This window comes from Apteryx rowi, unplaced genomic scaffold, assembly GCF_003343035.1.
Source record: "Apteryx rowi isolate R43461 unplaced genomic scaffold, aptRow1 scaffold_465, whole genome shotgun sequence".
NCBI lineage: Eukaryota > Metazoa > Chordata > Aves > Apterygiformes > Apterygidae > Apteryx > Apteryx rowi.
The window spans coordinates 362,138-388,376 of NW_020450722.1; the positions used below are offsets into that span (position 1 = coordinate 362,138).

The following is a 26,239-nucleotide window of genomic DNA, read 5'->3' on the forward strand; positions in this document are numbered from 1 at the left end:
CCAGGTATAAGTATTCCGCTTCTTCTTCTCTTTCTATTATGTGGATATATGCATTGAAGAAAGAAACCATCAGTCTGGTTGGATTTTGGAGATTATTTAAAAAGAAAATACCTCCTTTGTGTCAATTTATGACTTAGTTCTTAAAAAGAATGGAAGAGCCTGTTCAAACCTGAATTACACTGAATTACTGGGAATTCTGCAAGAAAACCCAGATCAAAATCTGGCCAACACTCAGTGGTCAATTAGTAGAAAAATGTAGTAGCTAATGGTAGTTTCTTTCAGTGCATATTGCCTTATACTTACAGGAACTTGCTAGTGTATGTGCATTAGTCATCAGTTTCCAATGTTAATTTCCTAGCTAATGTCATTACAGAATGGATTTTAACTGTTCTTCACTGCCTGGAAGCTTTTTGGCTGACCGTCTGAGGCATTTAAAATAAACGTTAAGATATAGTGGAAGCATACTTTGCTCTGCACAGTAGAGTACCTGGAATATGAAATGTTTAAGCCAGTCCTTCCTTTCCTTTGATCGATCTGGCTACATAAAAACAATTGAATGTTTTTATTGGATGTTTGTTATACATAAGAATTTGTTACTGCAATCATGAAGGGTAAAATACAGTCTGCTTAAATGATCTTAAAATTGGTACCCTCAGGCCATTGAGTTTCAGAACACTGGATTTTTAAGGCATTTCTGTTTAACAAGATTATTTGCTTTATTTAGTTTTAAGGTGATTGAAGGAAAACATAGTGTATAGTACCACTGAAAATATCCCATTCCAGTTCTGTAATCAGGAAGCTTGATAGCTGATAATTCTTTTGCTCATGAAAGACCACATTTAAAATGTTATACCAATTCCTTTTTGTCTCTCATCTTGACATCAGGAAAGTGGACATATCCCCATTAAATTCCATATCAGAATGGATGCTTTTCATGTTTGTGTAACATGATGTGATTTCATTATAAGGGCTGACTGAAAGACATCACTTCCTCTCTCAATATCTTTTGGCCTGGAAATAATAATTGGCCTGGAAGAGTGATGCATTGATTTCAGTTAAAGAAATAAGTAAAACAAAACATGAATTTCATATGTGTAGTGCAATAACCTATTATCACTGATCACAGTGCAATAGATCCTGGTTCCCAATTTATCATACGTTTTTGAAGACAGCCTTGTGGTTGATTATATACAATGCCTGTAGAGATATTAATGTTAATAATAAATACAGTTAAGTTTAAAATGGGTTGGCCAAATTAATTACCTAAATCTTTATCTTGTGTCATAAATAATGATTTGGTTGTCTAGTCATAAGAGATGACTTTGCTATTTTTTGTCATGTTTACTTCTAAAATGCACCATTACTTTGCAGAGAATGCTGGACTTGTGTACTGAACATTTGTCAGACTTCTGGGGGTAGAAGTTGTCCATGGTGAAAAGCAAGAATATAACATGGTTTAATTACAAGTTTCACGTGATGCACACTCTTAGTAACCTGCATTTGTGTTTGATAGCACAACCAGCTGAAAACACATGATGTTGCAAGAACTACTTGTAGCAGTCAGCAAATTAGTTATGGAAGTGTTTTGATGCATAAGTTTTGATTTGTATAGCAATCTGCAAAGCAGGAGTCCAATCCTGATTAGACTTCAAGTTTTGTCGTAATAAAAATGCTAAAAGGTGACAATTGTGTATACATTTTAAAATACTTATTTTTTTAAAAAAGGTCAGTTTAATGCTTTACAAGCTTACTGTTCTCACTTTAAATTATGCTGCTATGAAAAAAGAAAAAAGGTATTTTGGATTTATGGATGGATTATAAGACTGGATTTATAGATGCAGTGTTGAACATTGTTTTGGGGTAGGTGTGTCATTCGATAATTCCCTTTTCATTCCTTTTTTTTCTCCAAGTATTAGTGACGTAACTAGAACAGACTCAGAAAATACTTTAAATATTTTTACAAAACGTACTCAGAAAAGATGCCTTTCGTGTTATATATTTATAAGTTAAATACCTCTTTCTTGGAAGATATTGCACAGTCTTTAATCTTTATGATAAAATTTTCTAGGACAGTATCCTCTCTTTAGATTTGTTGGGAATCATTTTACATCTGAGAGAAAAAGATTGCACAGGCATATTTATATTTTTCTGGCATCCTGCACACTAATGGTAAATTTTCATAATAAATGTTGTCAAACTTTGAAGCTGTGAAACTAGTATGTTGATAAATGATGGTGATGATTAAAACAYGCTGATTAGCCAGTTATGTCAAGCCAGAATAAAGAATAGAAATTTTATTCTGTCTTCGATTGCTCATTGTCTTCAGCTGCTCATTGTCTGACCTTTCTTTCAGATCATAATTTTTGTTGAGTACTGATTAATGTAAAACCACTGTTTATCTGCCAAGAAGTATCTGATTTCACACAATGACTGTTGCAGTTGCAACTTAAGATAATTTGTGTCATTTGCAACTCTTGTAACTCCCATGCGCTGTACAAGGACCATCCACATCCAACACTTAAGAAGACTTCAAACTGAGATATTTTGAACACAGAGGCTTTGAAACATAGTGAGCTGCAATGACTGCTCCAAATCAGAGCAGACAACTGAGGATCCCAGTCTCTCCAGTGTTCCCAGTGGTCCATATCAGTTTTTTGGGATGGAGGTTGCTTTTGTCAGGAGTTCAACTATGGACACCTACAAACCCACTGCAGAGGGAGAGAAACAGATTTGTGCTCAGGATTTGGTGAAAGGGGGAATGGAAAGCAAGAGAAACTGGAAGTGGCCAAGCAATGAGATGAGGAGTGGGGAAAGGTAGGGCTTGACCCTGGTTTGCTCCAGGACAGTTTATTGAGAGCAAGTGAGGAACTAAAGGGAAGTTATGAAGTCTGGACCTGACTGAGATTAGGAACCAATTTTGGGAGGGATTCGGCCTGGGTGACTTTTGGCCTGAGGAGAGATTTGATAAGCAGCTGGAGAGGACTTGGCACAGCCGGGTGAAAGGGGCAGTAAGGTGACTGACTGGGGTTAGTGTCCAGAGAAAATGAGGCTGGATAAAAAGCCTGAGAAAGGGAAGAGAGAGAAATTCATCCCCCTGGAGCTGGAACACAGAGCGCACTATAAGCTGCTGCTGCTGTTGTCCCATGAGATCWGTGGGCAGAGCTATGTACTGTGATGTCCAGGGTCAGTTTACTACTCATGGCAGAATTACTGGTTTTCATTTGGCTCCTTTCTTAAACTAGAAAATTGGAAAGAAATATCATGTCATAATATCATTTATTAGGTTGCAAAGCTGATCCCTTAAATTCAAGGAAATTAAAGTTGTTTGTCTGGGCCTTATACAAATGTAACAGATAAAGTCTTTAATTATTTAATTGTGCTGAAATGGCATTTTCCCCCACCCAACCTGTTCCTTATTTGTGAAAGGATTGTATCTCCTTTGGGGATTAAGTGGGCATTTTGTAGTAATGAATGTTTTGTCTATAGGCTAGTTGTCTCATTCTTCAGAGTCTAATTTTGCTCTGCTGCTATTCAGCATCAGCAAAATATAAATTCCACTGTCTTGTCACATCCTGAGTGAAAATAAATTTATTAGTGAGTGTGTGATAGCCATCACAGAAAGACCTTAGAAAAATTACTAATGCTGTTCTAATAACACTTTTTAGTTAATGTATGGTAAATAAAACATAGGCTCATTAAGGAGTTTCCAATCTTTGAAATGAAGGAGGAAAGGACCCAGTGGAAAAAAGTAGCATGTGGTTATGCAGTTAAAAAAATGCTTTATACACAGGCAACTTTATTTCTGCCAATTCCTGCTATTTGGTTTGCTGACATAATTTTCAGGGTAATTGATGGATTAACTATGTAAATCTTGCCTTAGGAATTATCAGATGTTTGGTTTTAATTTTACTGATTTGATACATGCTTTATTCGTACTGATATTATTTTATAAATAGCAAATTGCTGCATTAGTGTTTTCCAGAGAAAAGATAGTAGAATAAGAAGATAAGCGGAAACTAAATCAAATCTCTTTCTCTGAATATCTCAGAGTAGGTATAACTTTTTTAAGACGAGAAAAAGAAGGGTGCTAACTAGAAACTTCTTAAATCTTGTGGAAGGCTTCTAGAAAACCAGTGATTTCATTCTCCTAGAGGATGGGGCCTAGCTTGTCTCCAGGGTACAGCTGATTTCTTTGGGTAGTTCCAAATCTGCAGTGAAATCTGTCAGATTTCTGTGATTCTCTGATGGTAGCTTGTATAACTTAATGCCAAAGCCAAAAAGTTTTAACATTCCTGTATTCCCAGATGTGCTCCTGTTACTTTTGAATTTGTGGCGTGACAAAGTTATTGTACTTCCTTCATTTAGCATAGGTTTATAAGATGTAGCGGTGTTCACCTCTGGTTGCTTTCCTGAGTTCTCTCTCTCTGAATCCAGATCCTGAGAAGCTGAGGAAAAGAATGAGTCAAAAGTATGGCTTAGTTTTGGTCTTCTAAAGAAGAATCAGTTATGAAAATATTTTCAAAAGATGAGATTAATTCACAGTCTGAGCCCCCTAAGGGCATGCTGTGCCTCCCACTTCTAATGCTGAGAAGATATTCATTGGACGATGGATACAAAGGTGGTCTCCAAAGACTGTGTCTCTCGGCCAGTAGTGGGACATGGACAGAAGCACCCATGAAGTCAATTCCAAACTGTTCCTCAGAAAGGTGTAAACATGACAGTGACAGTAATCTCCTTTACACATCTCAGTTCCTGTGTTTCAACTGTGAGCGAATTGAGCTGTCATATTGCATATAGAGTGGCAACACTTTGCTAGCTACAGCTGGATAAATAATGCAAAGAAAATATTTCTAATCATCTTTTACTGTAAAAAATCTTGTTTTTTTCCTCTTCTATGACCCCTTTTAGGTTACGCGTGTATTTGTGTGGCAAGAAGTATCACAGATGTTTATGAATGTATATTTGTTATCTTACTGCAAATTCATGTCTTTATAGTAGTGAAATTAGATCACTCGCAAACTGAAAAGTTCATCTAATATTCAATCATTTGCATGCCATTAGTCATTCTTTTCAGCTGTGAGTCATGCTCTTGCATTAGAGAGTGGAATAATGTTAAAATGTTAATGGCCAGATTCTGGGAAAATGCTTGGTGAAAATGCTGTACTGGAGCACTTATGAATCAATTCATGGTGCAACTTTATAAATTTAAGCTCAAAAGTTCACAAAGTTATCCTCCACAATTCCTACTATGAAGAACATGAAAAGCCTGAAGTTCATGAAAGTTATGGCTGTTCAGTATTTCTTCAAAATCAGGCCGTTTAAGGTAGCTGTTTATAATAGGCAGATTAGGATCGCAACATAGGGAATTGTAGAAAAGATTGACTGTGGCAAGCACTGCCATTCGACTGACATTAGTGGAGCTGTCTCATTGTTTCCATGCTACTGTTTTTGTAGTCTTGCCTATTATTTCCTTTTTATGTTTCTATTCCTAAATCAGATCTCTGAATGTTAATCTAGTTCAGATCAGCTCATCAGGATTAATTCATTTCTAATTAAACTGATTTGAAATCATTGGCATTCTGTTGCCTTTCCCTGGACTTGTTCTCCATGTAATTTTGAGCTCCTTGGGTGGGGATTGTTGTCAAAGGTTCAGTGGTCAAAATTATGCTAAGAATAAAGAATCTAAACTTTGTCAAAGCTACTTTTTTCACTGTTAAACACAATAAAATTTCTGTAACATTTTACATACATGGAGAAAGTGATCTTTTTTTAATTTTTAAAGTCATACTTTTATATCTTACTGTATAAATTGTGGTTTGGCTGGGGAAACATTATGAGCCTATCTAGTTGACAGGGGATCAGATATATCTTTTTAAGGTGAGCTGGTGTTTTTGCCAAGTGTTCTTAGGAAAACACTGAATTTTCAAGTGATCTAATCTTTCAGATTTGCACTATGCCTTCCTGTTTCCTTATAGCTCTGTCATCACTTTTCCTTTCCTCTCCCCATTCAGCTTAAAATGTGGCCTATTGGTCTGACATATTGATCCCACTCAGTCCCATGACTAATATTGATTTTATTCTCAGTGGGACCATAGCTTGTCCTCAAACTTACTTTTTCTTTCATACCAAGATGACATTTGATTGGCTTATTTGACGCTCGAAGGCAACTGCGCTTGATTATGATCAATACATTTGTGTTCTCTGTTCCTTCTCAGTCTCGGTAAGACTACATTAACAAATGAGCCATGAAAATGCTTCAGCTACCTGTCAAGCAGTAGGAAAATCTTGCTCCTGTTTGTTAGGAAGTGTGCAGGTATTCCCCTGGTACTTTATAGAAATGCTTGACTAATATTCCTGTGGTACAAGTGTGCTGTGGCATAAAGTTATGATGTGTATAAAATACAGGTGATCTTCTGCTAAAGACATATCATGTTTCCGGTTTTTGTTTATTTTGCCTTGTCTACTTGGAAACGCTCAGGAAAGTTGATCTGAATTAATTGCAAAAATGAGTTAAACTATATTAAATTTGCATGTGAATCCTCTTATTCAGAATTAAGGTGTCCTTAATTCTATTTGTTAAGAATTTTCTCTTTCGTTCTGAATAAGGATGCCCATACAAAATACATTTTCGCTAATCTCTTTTAAAGTCGCATTTTAATTAATTTGGATTAATTCTTCAGTACTCCTATTTAGATCAGTCCTTTTCAGTGATACTCACTATAATAAGACAGTTCAGATACTATCTCCTTCATGTTGGTGGATATTCTGTGGTGTCAGAGCTAGTGAAAATTTCAAAGAGGGTATCATCTGTAATGAGAAGAAGAGTTTTCTATTAGTCTTTGACTATATACATAAAATATGCACTGTATACATAAGTCATTTCTTGGTGACTTACAGTGCCAGAGTTTAAATAACCATGTTACTTTATAAGTCACAGTCAGTGCTATAAGATATCCCTGGTGTGCCTGTGTGTGTGTATATGATGGAGTAACCAATCTCATGTATAAAAATGAACTATTTTTTATCAGGAGCTTCACAGCTAGCCAAGCGATTGCTGTATGCTTTGGGGAACTGATATTGCTGCTGCCATCATTGCTGCCACCACCACTACCAGTTATATAATTATGTATATAGTTACAAGGAGTATTGGAAAACTCTTTTCCTTATTGTTTGAAGTGAAATGTATGTAACTTAGTTTCTGGCCTGAGTAAATTTAGGAAATAATGATGATAAAACAGAGATAGGATAAAGGAATAAAAAGCAAAGTCTGAAAGTGGATACCACAAAATGTTATGCTTGTTATGGTGAGAAGGAAAGTAGAGCAATTTCTCCTCTTTGTCTCATTTTCATTGTCCTCAGAAAATTTCTCCTTTGCTGATTTTCATTCTCCCCTGGTGAAGAATTCAAGGATAAACAAGAAGTTAGCACCTTAATAGAAAAAATCAGGGTTTTTTTTCCCCAGTCAAATACCTCAGGTTACTGTATTTTTAAATATATTTCTGAGTTAACATAGTTATGGAATATTATTTTTTCAYACTGTTGTTTAATCTGCTCTTCCTACATATGTGACAGATGGCACTGCATTTTATAGCCAAAAAATATTATTTGGATAAAGAAATACTATTTCTTTCCCTGTTTTTATTCTTCTCTGTCAAATTTAGATGGTATCTACATGAGTATAATCCTGATAAATGACTCTCATATAAGTAGAGATACATATGTTCTTCTGTTACCAGACGTGAAAATGGGATTACTGAAAGCATTAATATTTTATCTGAAGATGTGAGTTTATTATTTTTAACCAGTTACATCGAAAGAACATACTCTTCCCATCTGAAATGATTTTATAACAAAATGCAAGTTTTTAAAATATGTTTTTCATTTTTGCTTCAGAGTTCTTTTATTGCTTTCTTTATTTCATCTGTCAAACTGAGGAGTGTTATTTTGGGTCTGATTGTTCCTGTAACTATTATATATATGGTGCAAAGCCTTACCTGATGCTTTAAGGAATGCCAAATTGTTTCTTCACTAGATTGGTTAGCATTGACTCGCTTTTCTTGAAAATTTGGTTATTGAAACCTTGGGTGGTCTTAATAACAGGAAAAGACATTTTAGAACCTGAACTGTCTTATCTGTGTAGCACTGTCTTCCAAATCTTTTAGCTTTCCGATGAACTGCCCGAAGTGGGTTACCTGGTTCTGCATTCTCAGAGAATGCTCAGGTACTGTGGTTGGAATTAGACTTCCACATGAATTTGGGAATTCTTAAAGTTACTACCTTTCCACAGGTCAAAACTTCTTCTCCCAAAACTCCCAAGACTCTTTTCAGTGGTGCCCAGCGACAGGACGCRAGGCAATGGGCACAGACTGAAACACAGGAAGTTCAATCTGAATATGAGAAAAAACTTTTTCACTGTGAGGATGACAGAGCACTGGAAGAGGTTGCCCGGAGAGGTTGTGGAGTCTCCTTCTCTGGAGATACTCAAAACCCGCCTGGACACGATCCTGTGCAACGTGCTCTAGGTGACCCTGCTTGAGCAGGGGGGTTGGACATGGACGATCTCCAGAGGTCCCTTCCAACCTCAACTATTCTGTGATTCTGTGAAAAGGTTGAATACATGAAGAAAATTGCACATAGTCTTTAACAGGAAGTTACTGGTCATAATATGGTGTGTTTCAGCTCTTTAATGAATGGAAAATCTCAAAAAGATCTTCATTTTCTCTTATGTGCATTGACATGCCATTGTTTTTGATTTAGGCAACAATGGGCATGGTGAATTTCTGAGCTCCAGCTATTTTTCTTTTCGATAGCATTGGTTCTTGCCATAAACAGTAATTTTTCATAGCAAATGTTTGCTTAATAAAAGCTGAAAACACATTTTAAAATTTACAGTTGCATTTTTTAAAAAGTGTTCATATCTCCTAGTGTTGGTAAAGGTAAAAGAGAGAAGTGGTTAGTGACCTTTAATATATCGCACTGGTTTGTATGTGCAGCCATAGTAAACATGTAAATAATATGAAGATTTATATGCTTGTCTTATCATGTCTCTTATTTTAAAAAATGCATCCCTGTTTATGAAATTCATGATGTTGTTTTTTGAATAAGGGACCAAGGTATCATGCTTATCATTTTCTTTTAATAAGGAATAGACTGTGTGGTATTACTTAAAGTTCTATATCAAAACCAAAACCAGAGTAATTTTTTACACACGAACTGCCAACGTTTTCATTTCATTAAACTAATAGAGCAACATTCTTACGTTTTTGCATAATCAACAGATGTGAGAAACAGTGGAGTATTTGTCTTCATTGAAATCAGTGCCATTTCTACTTAGGCTTCTTAGAAGAAAATGACTTCACGAATATTAACCATCAACTAATTAAGACATACTTGATTAAATGCAAATGCTACTTAGCGAAAGCAATTGAGAGAAAGGCATGTGGTTAGGGATTTAGAAACTGATTTAACACTGAGAGCTAACAGTGAGGAACCTAAGCAGGAGAACAGAATGGAGAAACTTTCCACTTTGTAAGAATGATATATAGAAAAAATATACCATCTTTTCACATTGTGTTCATTGAAAAGCTTTGAGGCTAAGGGAGTAGAATATATTCAGAATATAAATTTGAGGTTAGTAATTCTTTATGTTTAATAATCAAAGAGGTTAAAAAATTACTCAAAATGTTGAAAAATTATCAGCCTACTTCATGCAGAGGGATATCTTGACAGCTGGTCATTCAGGACCTGGGATAGAAAATAATTGCATGTAAACATACATACTTTTGCTATTATTTTCAAGGACATTGCCATTTTACTAACATTAAAGCTTACACTGACATCCTTTATCTTTGGAGGAGATATGAATAAACACTGTCAAGATGTTATGAAGGTTGCTGGGATTAATAAAACATTTAAGTTTCCTAATGTCTATCAAAGTATTTATTATATATAAAGTAYTGAACTAGCTCAAGAGCAAAAATTGGTCTGTCATGCTGTCAGAATATTTGCATGTCTGTCATGCAAATATTCTTCTTTAAGATCATTGTGCTAAACAAGCCACTAAATGATGAACTACATGTAAATATTATTGTTTCCCTTTCAGGGGCTTATTTGATTAGTTTTTCAGAGATTAACTTCTAAATTCTCCCTATAGAAAAATCTGGGTCAGCCTTTCACAGTAGTGCATGGATTTTAATTAGAGACATGTGCTAGGAGAAAGACAGCCTTCTTCAAAAAATACTGTATAAGAAAAAAAACAAAACCAAAAGAATTGCTTAAAAAAAAAAAGGACAACCTGGCCTCATATGAGGTGTGCGTCATACTGGGTTTCCAATCAGCAGTTCTGGTGAAGTCACAGCGAGATGAGGAGGTTTGAGGAAGATGGATAGCAGCTGCCAAATTTTGCAAAAGGGTCAGAATTTGAATGGAAATGTTATGGTCCTCCACTTTTTACTATGCATAGTTTGCAATGTAGTTTTCTACCTGTTCTGATCAATGAAAGGAAAAACAAATCCATACTATTGCTGCAGCACTGTGGTTTTGAAGGAGAATTTAATTTGCTATGACAGTGCATGCTAGGCATGCAGGATTTTTCCTTTTTTGGTGAGCCTTGAGGACTGGTAATTGCTTAGTGATGTGAAAGGAAGGCAATGGTATTAGAAATGAAAATGATAATGTTAGTTCATCCTGGTGTTTTATTATTATCTGTTCATTAGCAGATACAAAGTGTCCTATCATCTGAAAATGTGTTTTTGTATAATGATTTGAATGGCATTTCTGTAATGTGAAGAATTACCCATTTTTACATTGGACTAAATATCAGCCAACATTTAGACAAGATTGTTGCTGATGAAAGTCTAGTGTACAACTTGTTGTGTGTGTGTGTGTATATATATATAAATGTAGTTGTTTTGTATAGAACAAGTTTGGACAAATTTGTAGGATATTCTCTTATTTCATTTTGGTGGCTTGCTTGAAGTTTTGGGGTTGTTTTTTATTTTTTAGAATACTGACATTTAGAGGAAATACCTTAGTGATTTTACTATTGTAATCTAGTTGTTACATTCTCATACCTTTGATGCAATCACATTTTACAGTGATATTTTCTTGCTTGTTTTCTGCCCTGAGTTGTAATTAAAACAGACATTTAGGCACTTCTAAATTGTAAGAAGAGAAGAAAATGCATTTTCCCCACTTACAATTAGACTACCTTTATATAAAATTATAAAATTAATAAATATATTAATAATCATAAAATGAAAAATTATAAAATTATCACATGTAGAAACTCCTCAGTGAAGAAATACATGCTTTGCTAACTTCAGGTTTGGAGAACTGTTAAAGGAAATCCCATATGAAAAACAGGACCGAGCACATATCACAGACCTATTTTTACCAGGTTTTGAATATAGATAGGCATATTTTCCCAGCTGGTTTGGGCTGAGTTGTTCTTTATGGGCATGGTTCACTTGGACTCCTCTGCCAATTTGAGGAGGTTATTCAGCACGCCTGAAGGCTGACCAGGGCGTCAATATGAGGGCACATATAGGTCCTTGTATGGGAGGAACGTATATGGGAAATTGTGTGGGAACTCAGGGAAAAGAAAAACCTCACTGGCCATTTCAGCCATCCAAATCCGTGCAGGAGGCAGCCTAACACTTTCTTGCTGTTTTTTTTTTCTACACAGGGAAGGAAGGAAAACATAAGTGGCAACCAGCACAACTCATGTAGATTTTAGCACGGTGTGAAATAACTGCGTTTCTTCCCGCTGGATAGCGCAGCTAACTGATATAGCRTTGAAATGAGGGTTGCTGTTCATGTTTGGACTTTTTACAGCATTTTTCTGCCACGGCTTCTCAGACTTGTGGTCCAGCATAGTTTATATTATCTGGATGGAAGCATCCGTGCCTAGAAGCATTATTGAAGGCAAATGAAAGCTAACAAGGCCTTCTTTGCCCACAGACACAGAGTACTTGCAAGCTGGCCTCAGGGGTGCGTTACAAGCGTTTCAGGTGCTCAGCATTTTTCCCATGGATGACACGTTGTGCGCGTCCTTTTCAGCTTCACGAGCAAAGAGAGAAAGCTGGTAACAGAGGCATCAGCCAAGAGAGCACTGCCTGTAACTGATATAGTTACATATATGCAACGCAATACATACCCTAGGATGGTTCACTCAGTACATCCAGATCAAGTGGTGCTTTGAACTGTCATTCTTTTCCATCATTTTGCATTTTCACATCTTCATTTTAAATGTACAGATTTAAAAACACTGGAACTGAGGCCTCTGTGGTCTGTTGTACTTAAAGACAGACCATCATATGGAGCTCCCAGCAACCATAAAAACAAGAAGATACTGGAATAACTTGACACTGAGCCTTTTTTTTTTTTTTTTGTCTTAGAGTCTCAGAAGTACTAGAAAATTTGAGCAGATTTGGCTAAGCAGTGCCAAGGCTGAAGCCTGCAGTTTTAACTTTTATGCCTAGTTGCTGTCATTAATTGTTTTACAGACTTTAGAATATAACTGCATGATTTGTTTTACCACTCTGTGATATTTCTGTCCTTTACTGATTATACAGAATTCTTTCTTTAAATGGCTTATAATAGTAATGTTCAAAGCCCTCACATGAGCTGATCCCATTTATTATGAACTTAGTACCGGTTTCTGAATCATTTTTATCAGGTAATAGTTTAGCCTTTCAGAGATTATAGCTGGTTTCCAGGTCCAGGGCTGAGACCAAGTTAATTACTTGACTATGTAGAACCCCAGCTGCATTTCTATTTTACATTGATTTTAGAGGAAAGTTCAACCGTTCTCCATGCCTCATTGAATCCAGCAGTAATTTTGCTGTTCATTTTAGGGCTTTAAAATAATTTTTCCCTCTGTTAAGCAATTGCCTTTCCATTTACTGCAGGTCAGGATTTGACTGCAATTTTTTACTGTGCACTGAAGCATACATCATATTAAAAGATGTATAATAGACAACAGAATTTTCTTGCCATGTCTTATAGTAGTAAAACTAGCTCTAGAAATGCTTTTTAAAAAAGCATTTTACAAGAAACTTAAATATCAGATGTATTTTACAGATGGGAAGAAAACCACAAAATAGTGACATGAACTGAGTGCATCAAACACAGAACCTGGGTCTTTGGGGTTCTAGCCCAACCTTTAGCCTCTGGACCAAATTTTCATGGATGTCTGCTTTGTGAATGTAGTAAAGCAACAATGGCACACGTGCTAGAGGGTCTTCACACCACAAAGTAGGCCACAAAGGGATTTTAATGTAATGACACCCTTTGCTGCTTATCTAGCAGGAGCCAGCCGAACAGTTCAGGGAAGAGATGAAAGTTTGAAGGCCTGACTCCTCGGTAGTCTCTGCTGATGATAGAAATCTCTAAAACTCTCAGCAAAGATTTAAACAGTTCTTGACATTTTATATTCTTGAGAAAGAAAAACTTTGTTGCCTCATGTCATTTCTACATACAGTTGCCCTTTCTAGTGCAATTTGGAGAATTTAGCCCCTAGTCTGCATGTGTTGCATAAGAGAGAAATATCATTCAACTACATAAACACTGTTTCTGAATATGGACTATTGCTGGGTTTTAATGGGCAAAACAACTGCTCAATGGCAAAGAGTTTTCTTATGAGGGGAATGTCACATTTTGTTTCTATCTTTCTGGGGTTTTCTGGGGAGGGGGAGGCTGGCATATTTTTTAGAATATAAGTACTTCAGGGCAGGGACTTTTGACTCATGTTTATGGAGATCTACATTCATCTCTTGTGCAACATGCATATATAACAGTAAAACTCAAATACTAGACTATAGATGACAAACTTTCAAATGGGACTTTTTCTAAGTAGCTTTAGTCTTTACATTGGCATTGTTCCCAGCATATGGTTGAGTGGTTCCTGGTAGCTGACTACACTATGCACTTTAAAGAGGATGGCAACAAAGGTCAAGATGTTGCTAAAATCATTAGTGAAATGTCAGAAACAATTTAGTCCAAGTAAAATATCTCTCTGAAAGTATGAAGTACCCATTATAAAATATTCCTTCCAACTGCATTTCTGTCCCATTGCCTTCATCAGATAAGAATTAGACTGTTGACAAAAACTGAATGCTAATAGGGAAGATACGTATTTATAGAAAGTTTTCTCTGTAAAAGCAAATGATAAAAGGGGGCTTTGATTTGGAAGAGATTGAAGGCTTTTTTATTTTCAATATAAATTCCAACTGAAACTAAAATCCATGCAATTTCTCATTGTGGCTCCAAGTATAACTTGAGTTTCCAGTTAAAGCGGTAGTGGTTGATAAGTGATAAGTTTGTTACAGTATTTTACTTTTCTATTATGACATACTTTATTATTTATTATAATACTATATGTAGTAGTGATATCACCCTGCTTGAGCAAGGGGGTTGGACATGGACGATCTCCAGAGGTCCCTTCCAACTTCAACCATTCTGTGATTCTATGATATTTCTTGTAAGGTGTGAAGATGTCCTAGCAGTTTACCTCGTTGAGTGTTACCTGGAGGTAGAACAGTTTGAGGATGAGGTTCATCCCTTTTCTAGCTTCATTCTTTCTCAAAGAAGTTTTCAGTCTGCTTATCCTCCTTCTCCTTCAACCAAGACAAGTACCATCCTGATGGAGAGGCGGGAATCCCTCTTACACTGGTGATGGTCTGGGATGATCTGTGATAACATAGAAGGAGCAATTGATGTGGAGAGAGTCCAGTGTGGGAAGAAGAGCTTTGTGTGGGAGTTTTTATAAAGCCTTTGACAGGGCTCAAAAATCTATTTGTAATATGGGAAAATATGGCTATGGAGACTGGCTTGATCTCAAAGGTCTGTATAATTCAGATAAATATGACTTTTTCAGACCATCTAACAAGCATGAGCCGCAGGACTTGCCCTTGCTGCAGAGCTGAGGAAGGCTGACCTTTGCAGTTCTGTTGTGACTAAAGGGTCTGTAGGAATAAAATATTTGACACTGGTTAGTGGCATATAGAGGCGATGACCTTCATCTTTTCATTTTTTGTGAAGAATTTGGTCATTAGTAATTCTGGGGATCCTGATATATCACTAGTATTAAAGAACCTCCTATTTTCAGGAATTCAGTTTTGCAGAAATTCTTGTTTGAGAGGTTTAAAGACTCTGTAAAGTTTGAATGACAAGAATGTAGATTCTGTTTAGATTACTGTTTGATTCATTTTATTATTACTCTGTTAAACAATAAAAGCCTAATTTGGGGCTTGGATAAAGCAGTGTTTATAGATCTTTGCTTGATTTACAGCATCCACGGTTCTCATTGAATTAGTTTTTCAGAGTCCAGGTGGCGATCATTAACATCAGCTGATGTATTTATCATTAAATTATAGAGTATTTAATGATTATTTTTAACAAATGTTTTGATATATTGAGAACTTATTTTCATTGCAAATCTTGATGAGACATTACTCATTGACATTAGCTATTAAAACAAAATAGCTGACATGATGGATCATAACATATGTAATATAATAGATGGTCCTGTTCAGTTCCATTGGGATTGCATACACATCAATAAAATTTCAGTAGATGAATCATAACTCAATAGAAATTGTTATGCCCTAGCACTGCAAGGACCATATAACGCAAAAAGCATTCAGATGCTTTTGAAATTTTATGCTTTTCAGATAACTTTTTAAAAAGTTCCCTATGTGTAAATGAGACTGGATCTTAACTTGGTTATATGTGGTTAATGGAGCCTTAGAAACCCAGAGTTCTCTTACATGCAACTTTTTCACCGTTCCTTGTAACTGGCATCATGTATTGGGCTCCTGCTCAGTCCCTGGATTCATTGAAAGCACTTTCTGTAGTTAGAGTATATGATAACAAGGCTAAAACTCTAAAACACTGAATACAAATCTCTTTCTCCTTAGCTTGTTTTTTTTTTTCCCCCTCAACTTGTCTAAAGTGAAGATTAATCCTTTTGTCACTCTCACTGAGAATTTTTGGTGTCTGAGTACTTTGTCATTCGTTCATCCATCACTTAATGGACATTAACTGATCTGGTGAGGGAAGCATTTGACACCTTACAGAACTCACCGCTTTATGATTAGGACTCTGTTCAGAGAGATCTCAGATACAACTCTACTGGGATTTCTTTACCAAAAAAGTAGTTCTGCTGCTTTAACCACTGACTAGTATTTCATTAAACAATTTATACCAGCCTGGGTCTTTTTAGTTTAATTATATGTGTAGATTGATCTGACAGAATGAAAATGCACGGTTTGTTGTTGTTGTTGTTGTTGTTGTTGTTTATAATTCCATGACATAGAGTGACATTTACTGGTTTGTCTAATTAATGAAGACCTTTATGATGAAACAAAATTCTCTGACTCCAGCTTACTCCATCTGTCTTTATATTTTGATGTACAGCTGCAATTCAAAGGATAAATTGGGGGTTATAAAACTGAGACACAGAACAAATTTCATGACCTGGAAGTTAGAATACATTTCTCCTTCCTCAACAAATATGTGTTAAGGTTAGGTGACTAATGCCCATGCATTGCACATTTTTGCAGTTTTCCATAGGTGTATTATTCACACTGTTATTCAAGTAGGATTTTTTTATATAACCAACGATATAATAACAAAGTGAAATCTCAAAGACCACCCATGCTGGTATTTGCTTCAGTGGAATATCAAATTAAACTAGGCTTGAGCATGTTCTTCTAACATCAAGGCAGAGAAGTCATTTTAATAACAAATCTGTTTACCTTGTTTATGTACAAGAACAGAATCTAATTTATTTGTGAGCCCATCTGGGCTGGATTGCTCATTTTAAGTTAATTTAACAAATGATAGACTGCTACCGGCCTTTTTTTTCCCAGGAGAAGAGGTTGACAGGCAGCTGTGTAGAGACGCTATCTATCCAATCCCTGTTGCCTGCGACGCTCCGTGCCCAAAGGACTGCGTGCTCAGCATGTGGTCCGGCTGGTCCTCCTGCTCGCACACCTGCTCCGGCAAAACCACAGAAGGAAAGCAGATGCGAGCCCGCTCTATTCTGGCATATGCAGGTGAAGGTAAGGTTGCATGCTTGTGCAGGCTTTGGTTTGACTGTGAATTATCAACTGTCTTTGCAGCGTCAAAATAATTTCTTGATCAGAAGAAAAAGATTATTAGACTATGGAGTTTGTTTTTTGATATAGAAATATTATTTAAATGTGTCTCCTAAATCTAGTCATGTTACCTAAGGCTGTTTTAAAGAAGAGATTTATTTTGCTGCTTATTTCAATTAATGTTATCCTTTGTTATTATTTTGTATTACTATATGTATTCCAAACGTATTGTTTTCCTATTTTCTATTTAAATTAAACAAGACAAATGATTTGTCCAGTGCAATCGTCAATGAAAGATATTTACAGAGGACTGTCAGTAACCATAGCATTAATTAAGGTCCAATTTTGCAAGTATGAAAGTATGAATGCTAACAAGATCAGAGTTTTAATGGGTTCAAACACTAACAAATTTTTTTTGTAGCTTCTTAGCCCAAATTAGTAACTATTGTTACCACATCAACAATTTTATTCATAGAGTAACTTTGTTTGGCCCTGCAGATCCTCACTCATGTGAATAGTTTCCATTCATGCAAGTGGTCCTTTTTCTGCAATAAATGCAAATAAAAGACAGATATAGTATGAAAGAGAAGAAGAAAAAGGTTTTATAGGTTCGTGACCTAAGTTCATCTTTGGTGATTTTCCATGGTTTCTATAGCTGGTTTTGTTTTGTTTTGTTTTTAAGTGTACATTGTGTTTTGGGACTAGAACAAATGTATATGGTTCTAAAATGGCCACTTTAGGCTTGCCAGTGTCTAACTGGTAAACCCTGTCCTGTGCAACACTGGGAGCAAGGGGACGTTTTTACCAAAGATTTCTTGGTAAACCTTTAACTTTTACTTACACATAATACTGCAAATAAGGTTAAATACTTTAAATATAAAAAAGTTACATGCATGTTTTAATTCTGCTTTTAAAATGTTATGTATTGTATTTCTTCAGAGTTAAGATGAGGTTTAGCCTTTCACATTTAGAAATGTGAAAGCTTTACGGTACAGGAGTAGTGAAACAGAATACCCATTCTGAGAAATAGAGAAAGAAAGAGGGGTGAGCATATTTGCATACCAAAACACTCTCCCTTTGCATACACACTTAATTTCTTTGCTGAAAGTCTACTCTGTTTTTCATAGGATTCAGGTGCAGGTGATTGTTAAAAAATGCAACAGAGCAGGCACCTTTGCCCTACAAGAGTGCATTTTTAGAAGCGTAAGAGGTGATCAGAGTTACACTTATTTTAGTAGGTGATTTAAATAGTAAATTAGTTAAACGGATCTATGTCACACAGTGGAGATGCTTTTAAAATTAGGAACAATATTATTTTTATGTTGCCCTTTTATAGTGTGTCATATGGACTCATTTTGAGAGGAAACACAGAGACACATTTTCAGATGACAATGCAAATAAATGTTTTTCATGTCTACTTGCTCTTCCATGTAGGTCAAGATAATAGATTTTCTATATACTTTTACAATTTTACCAGAGGCAGAGATTTAACAACCTAACAAGCAAGCCACAGAAGTGAAAGTCAGAAATATTCCAGAAAATGTTTCCATTTTCTTATGCTGCTTTTTCAAATGTACTGGTTTGGTTCTGAAGAGGACTTTGGTACTTAACGTATCTCAGGATAATATGCAAGGCAGAGGATGCAGCAAAGCAGTGAAGCATAGACTGAATTTTAAGCATGTGAATTTTATTTATCCCTGTTGTGTAATGATCAGAGTCAACATCAAATGATCACCAAGAAAGATTGACAGGTCTCAAACTACACAGGTAGTACAGGTGAGATCCCTACACTACTGCCGAACAAGCTAACTTGTAGCTCTTCAGCTTGCCTCTAAACTTGGCCTGTTTACCCCTATTCAGAGATGAGGTTATTCTGGGCTGTTTTAAGGTCACAAGCTGGTATCTCTGCCTAGCTCGTTTATTATACCAATTCTCTCACATCTTGGTCTGGTATCTTCAGCCTGGTGCTCCCTTGCACGCTGTAAAAACTTCAGAGAATATATATATATATATATGTATTTATATATATGTATATAAAATGTATTAATAAACAAATCTTCCGGGGCTACATTGTCATTACAACTCTAACTGGAATGTACTTTTCACCTTTTCACCTTTGCTTTATATGATATTCAAAAAGTGTCAGTTTAGTTTTCGATTTTTGTGCTTCACTGAAATTAGACTTACTATCACCTTGCTGCTTGTAAATCTCTCCTACTTTTCAGTCATTTGCAGCACGACAAATAACTGCATGACTCCTCACCTGCAGAACTGCATGACAAAGATCAGCCGCGTCCCCAGCGTGCAATCCACTGGTTGCGTAGGCAGYGCTGGGACGTGGTTTTATGTTCAGAGGACACAGTGTAGGAATGTATTAGCGGAGCTGATAGTCTGCATCCTGCTGATAAAAATAAGGCAGCTCCACATGAACCTGTTTTGGGGGCGACATACAGTCCTCAGTTCTACTGAGAGCTTATCAAAAAATGCATGTGATTATTAACAATTGTTACATGCTAATGTAAATTCTGTAAATACCATTTAAAACCCAAGCCTTATAATTGTAAGACCAATAATTGCTTTTACACACTAAAACCTTGTCCTGAAGATAGCTATTAATTCTGTCCTAGCAGTCCCACTGGTGTTACATTTTGGATTTTTTAACCTTTTTCTTGAATTGCTGATATTAGAGACAGAATAATTGCTTAGGTAAGCTACTTCATGGCAATTCCCATATAATATAGCCAGTATTAGTCAGTTTTCATTCAAAACACAATAGGACAAATATAAATATACTGTATATAACTATACAATCCCCACACTATCAGGATTGAAGATGAATTGATGAAAGAAGGTGCAAGTCTGTTGCCAACCTCTGAATAAAGCCAAACTTGGCTTCTGAGATGACATAAGTAGCCCAGGTTTATCACTGTGGGTCCTTGATCTCGTGCATCCTGCTGTTAAGTCACGGCAAATTGAGTCTACAAACCTGACAAGATCAAAGCATTCCAGTCATAACAAACACAAGGATTATTGCAATCCCTCCAAGTGACTGAAGTGCTTAATTCTCCTTCATTGGGTTACTTAAACCAGAACATCCTATCGAAATTATTGAGACTGTGTAAATACATCTTAAATATGCTGTTGTATGTGGGTCTCAAATGGCTTCCTATGAGAGGATTGTCCCTGATGATTCAGTTTCTCTCTTCTTTGAAATAAAAAAATATCATATTTTGCCTTTTTGCATGTTAATATGACAGATGACTGCCTGTGATAGAACTACATCATTTCACACTTAAGTCCTAATTTTTTTTCTTACTTCCCATGCTACTGAAGTGGTTTGAAGAAACCCTTAAGTTAGCGTTACTGGTCACCAGGAAAGAGAAGCTGTAAAATAGATTTTCATGGATGCTTTAGAATAGGAGTAATTCAGCAATTTTATAATAATTCCTTGGTTACAAGGATAGATTCACAGGAAGATTTTAAGCCATATGTAAATTACAGTAGTGRCAAAGTTTTCCAATAAGCTTTAGGGTAAGTTGAGATTGGGTAAGCAAGTGTCTCTTGTTCCCACCCCCTTCTTCTGCCGGCCCCTCCACACTGACTTCTGCTCGAGTTAGGAATTGAGCTCAGGTGTTCGCTCTCACCTGAGCATTTYCTCATCCAGAACGTCTCGTCTGTGCACTCAAACCATACCACTATCAAATGTCAAGCACGGTGTGGTTATGCTGATCTGGGATGGGTTTATTTAAGCGCACTTGGTGGGGAAGGGAAAAAGAGAGAGGGGTCTCTTTCCTCAAGATAAAGATTTTGTGTGGTTTGTGCGATGACTCTATGTCGAAACCGGTGTCATAATAATATTTTTTGATATCTTTCCAAGATCATTGTCCTCAGCTTGAAGGTTTGAAGGGTGAAGTGATTTATAAATTTGCCTGTCTGTGAGCCTGCCTATAGTGGTACCTCATTTGTGTCACTGTCAAATACATCTTCATGGTGCAGCAAGTAACTCAGGAGAGTCACTGTCTCAAAATTTAAAATGACAGCAAAGGACATAATGATGTAACCTGATACATCACATAGTTGTTTTGCGTAAGAAGTGTAATACATGAATCATATACATCTCAACCTATATCCATTGAATATAGGGTTTGTTTATTTTTGTTTTATTTTCCGTTTATTTTTGTTTTATTTTCTGTTTATTATATCTGTTAAATTTTTGTTTATTTTCTGGTTTTAGGAAACCTTATATAATTACTATATACTCGCTAAGACTACTTTGCATAGACCATGACCTCAGAATAGAAATGACTAAACCAGTCATAATTTCTTGGTAAATATTAGTTATGTAGATTGATTATGTAGATTGATTATTACAGTGTCATACAGCATAATGTTGTGGATACATTCCAAGTTTTATTAGTAGTAAATGATTGAGACTGTATTTTGAAAAAGTAAAGATTAAAAAAGCAAGTCAAGTGCAAAGAAGAAAATAATGACAATGAAGGACTGTTTTATTTGAAACAACCTTTTAGGGCAGTGATGGAAGCAGTGCATGTGGATGCTGATATATTACTGTGGTTATTGTATGTTCATAGATTAATAAGGTATAACACCAGAAGGACTATCCAGTATGATCTCATATATCACAGGCTATTAATCATCACTGAGTTGAATGCTATAGAATGTCAGTTGTCAATTTGACAGGGACCAGTAGCTCATACTTCTCATATATCAGCAAGATTGATTTACTGAATGTATAAGGAATAGGTGGATCAAAGGAGTTTCTTCTCAGCTCAGGCAGATGATGGTTGCCGTGCCTTAAAATTTTATTGCTGTTAAGATTCCAGTGTACTTAGACTTTATAGTTGCAAAAGAAGAGTTATACATAGGGCTTTTTAATGTGTTCACTCTTCCTATGCCCATTGGGTTGGGTTCTTTTTTTTTTAATTTGCATATATGCTCCTGGCTGAAATTACAGTGCTTAGTAATTAAATTCAAAAGCATAGAATTGATTAATTGTTTTCTCAACAAATTAGCTATTCCTCAAAAGATGAGTTTTGGACAAGCCACAGGTTTTCATGAGTTTGGACTGATTTCAACTGAAACAGGAATAAAAAAACCCATAGTTTTGGAGATGGCAAACGTGAATTTCAAGCTAGGCTTTCAAAAGAACTTGGCTTCCAAGGAGAGCAGGGGGAGAGGAAGTTACTGTGCTTCACCTTGTCCTTTGAGGTTCATCAGTTGAGATAATTGCCTGGTATGTGGACATCTTGGACTCAAATACTGTCCGGGTAAAGGCTTGACCATGAGTGCATGCCAAATGTTGGCCCGTTGTATGTTATAGGACAGGTCTCTCTAGGTTTCTCCTGTTCAGTAGTGCTGCTTTATTTGTATAATTAACATACACTCAGTGAGGAAGTGTGAATGTCGGCAGAACTGGAGTGGAGGTACCCACCAACGTAGGCAGTCTTTGTTCTTATATATTAGCGGTCTGCACCCGCATTTGTCTTCAGGACTGGAGCCGTCTGTGTCTACCCGCTTCCCACAGCAAAGAAGAAATGTGCAACACTTCACCCTCTCGATTTCAAGAGTCACTTCAGTTGCATCTCTGTTCTTAAACTTTAGATACTTCGGATAGACATTCAGTTAGTGTGCTGTGCGCAAGTAAATGCTTTATATTCTAGCTTTAAATGTGCGTGTAAAGTTACATGCATTTGAAATGCATTTGTAAAATGACTGATATCAAAAAGATTAATTAAAATTATCCTTAAATGTTTTTAAAATTGCTAAATATTTTGAAACTTGGAATTTATCAAGAAAATGTCACAAAAAAGATTTATAAGAACCCATCCTTCAGTATTCTAGGGTGAGGTGTCTCACACATTGCCAACTCCAAATCAGGCAGAAAAGCAGTCTAAGTAGATGGCAATTCTAATAAACTGTTTGAGAAAACTACCCTTATATTTCTGCTATTTTGTGAGTAATATGCAGGTCCCTCTATAAAGCTAGCCTTTCATTTCCAAATGTGCTTGCTTTTGTTTAAGTATCCAAACCAAAAAGAAATGCTTCAGCTCCGACTGTTTTTCATACCTTGCGATGTTTATTTTTTAGTACTGCCAACCACGCGGTTATTTACACTCCTCTAATCATGTATTAAATTAAAAAGTATTCATTGTTGCCGTGTGCCCACTGTTCTTGTTTCTGATAGAATTATTTTATTTTTGATAAAACTATTTTACTTTTTCTATGGCACCTACTGATTTTTATGTTCCTGTCAAACCTGTCCTCATTTAGTGAAATGCTCTCAAAGTTGAGCAGCTCTGATCTTGTCACCCTTACACAGATGCTATAAAGGACATATCTAATTGCCCATTTTCCAACCCCTTCTGCTTTTTCTTTACCTATTTTAATTTATGGGAGCACAAGGGAATGATATTTTCCTGGAGAGAATGGCACATATATATTATACGTAAATAGTATATTTTTAGTAATACTAATATTTATTACTACTGATAGTCAGTGATATTATTTCCAGATTCTATTTTCATAGTTTTCTTAACTACTGCTTTCATTTGAACAGAACTGCATTGTCACTGAGCTGCAGATATTTGTGCCCAGATTTTTTTTCCTGAGCACTTACTGTCAATGTCACTCTTTCTTTTGAGTTTTTTCCCTGAATATACATTCCCTGAATATACATTCTTGCATAGCTGTCAAAACTGAATCTAAGTTGTCACTTTATTCTCAAATGCTTTAGGACCTTGTGGATATGGCATCCATTCCCAAGGAGCCATTTCTTCCCTGGCACACACATCTTTAATTTAAGAATTTGCTTCAGTGTTTCTTTTGAGCTTCACCAACATCTGAAAATACAATATCTATAGTATGTGAAATGAGTGCATATATTTTGTCTTGCTAGAAGTCCCTGGGGTAATGTTAGATGGAAATAATTAATTTAGCAACGCTGAAATGTCTTTATCTTTTTTAAATTTTCATTTTTTATCCGTTGTAGTGCGGGAGTCTCTTCTTGTGAAACAGTTTTTTCTCCTATGCTAAAGAACTTTTGACTGTACTAAAAATACTCTCTTTTTCCTAATTTACTCTCTTATATTCCTTTTTTTTTATGGAAAGTACATATGACGTACTGTATTGATGCTATGCATCTTGAAATCTGTGACAATTCTGATAAACCTGAGTTGCATCTGTTCTTAGTCAAAAAATGTAATTTTAGTCATTTTTGACTTGCATTCACAAGTTGTGAGGTCTTACTAACCCCCTTTCCAAAACTTATGATTAGCTAGTCTTTGGCATGACTTCTCGAATGGTAATGGTGGAGTTAACATCATGTTTATTRTTGCTTGGTAGCTCCAATAGTTTTAACCCAAATTCAGAAGTTAAAAGTATCCCTGTGGAGAAAATTCCAGAACGGAGATTTTGTCCTGTGAATTAATTAGAATGGTCTCCTAGAATGACTGCAGAGCTAGCTCTTCCATGAAAGCAACTTAAGGTATATAGCATTTTCTCCTCTTATGACACTAGATTTATTTGTTTTGGAGTACCTGAAGGATCCATTGTTTCCTTTGTTATACTTAGTTGTTTGTTTAATTTTTCTCAACAACAAGTGCTTAAAACTCCTTCCCTCTTGCATATCTGTAGGTCAGGGTGTCCATCTGAAATTCAGCAGTGGGACAGAAAGGCTAATATGTTCTCTGACATGTTCTTAGTGTGAACATATGGTTTTATTTTCAGAGAAAAGCATGTATGGTTCATATACTGTAACTACTACAAAACCATCTCTTTCAGTTGTCTTTCTGACTCTTTTTGTCTTTTAGGAAAGAACAAAATGTTATTTAGGTTTTTTTTCTGGCTTTCCATCACCTGGAAATAGGAATCCTATTGTTTCTATGTAGACCATGAATGATTAAATAAATTCTTGTATCTGGATTCTGTATGTCTCACAGCATTAGAGATCTAGGAGACATATCTACTCGTATGACTAGATATCTAGCAGCCTATGATCTAGTCTTGTAAGAAAGAGCTTTTTACTTGCAGAGGATTGGGAAGATAGATTAACTTTGAAGTGCATGGATGTAAGAAACTGAACACATTATCTAAAACCAGACACAACAAAGATAGCATTATCTGAATTTTTCTTCACAATTACTGGCACATGAATGCATTTAATCCTAACCTGCTACAGCCTTTGTTATCTCAGTCTGGACCTGAAATTGCCAGCTGTGCCATACTCTTTGGTAATTAYGTAACATGGATAAATATCCACTGGGAACTAGGACAAGAGCTCCAAAAATCTTTTTAATTGATCCATGAATTAGACATAAACAGTGGTCTCTAGGCATGCATAACTAGAGCATGTAACCATGTCTTCTGCTTAGAGCCTTCCTGTCTTCCTGTATTATCTCATACAGTCTCTTGTTAGGGGAACCACTAAATAAAAATACTTTAGATTACTGCAAGGACATTAGTGTATTATGTAAGTTATGATCATTTTAGTGTCTTCATAATATACATTTTTATTTACTGTCCATGGACATTCTGTCCTGCGTCATCTGTTCATTGAAGTTTGCCAAAGTGGCGTATAAAGAATACAACGAAGGAACATCATTTTTTTTCATGTAATCAAAGTGATAATATGATTTCCTAGTATATTTAATAAAACACTTTATTTTATTTTCTTCTACTGCATGAACTTTTGCCCTGTTTTGTTGTTCCAGGAGGAATTCAGTGCCCAAATAGTAGTGCACTACAGGAAACACGCAGCTGTAACGAACACTCTTGCACTGTGTATCATTGGCAGACTGGACYATGGGGACAGTGTATAGAGGATGCTTCTGTGTCTCCTTTCAACTCATCTGCCAGCTGGAACGGGGAGGCCGCCTGTGCTGTTGGGATGCAGACAAGAAAAGTAATCTGTGTGAGAGTCAACGTGGGACAAGTGGGCCCAAAAAAGTAAACTTCTTCAAAAAAACTATTCTTTCATATTGTAATTACCTTTGTGTTTTGCTTCTTTAAATGTATATAATCAAATGACTCCATGCAAAGACAAAATACCCCCATGTCCGTGTCATCTTTTAAAAGTACAAAACCAAAGTTACAGAAGGACTATGAAATAACTTTCTCAA

The 26,239-nt window shown here is 36.0% G+C and overlaps 1 protein-coding gene across 1 annotated transcript in view; it reads left to right on the forward strand.

Annotated features, from left to right (window-relative positions):
- Nucleotides 1-26,239, forward strand: part of THSD7A (thrombospondin type 1 domain containing 7A) — a 205,319-nt gene that overhangs the window by 112,275 nt on the left and 66,805 nt on the right. Inside the window, exons 8-9 of the mRNA XM_026077884.1 lie at nt 16,875-17,066; nt 25,832-26,066. Of these exons, the coding sequence (XP_025933669.1) occupies nt 16,875-17,066; nt 25,832-26,066 (427 nt within the window). The remainder of the gene's footprint in view (nt 1-16,874; nt 17,067-25,831; nt 26,067-26,239) is intronic.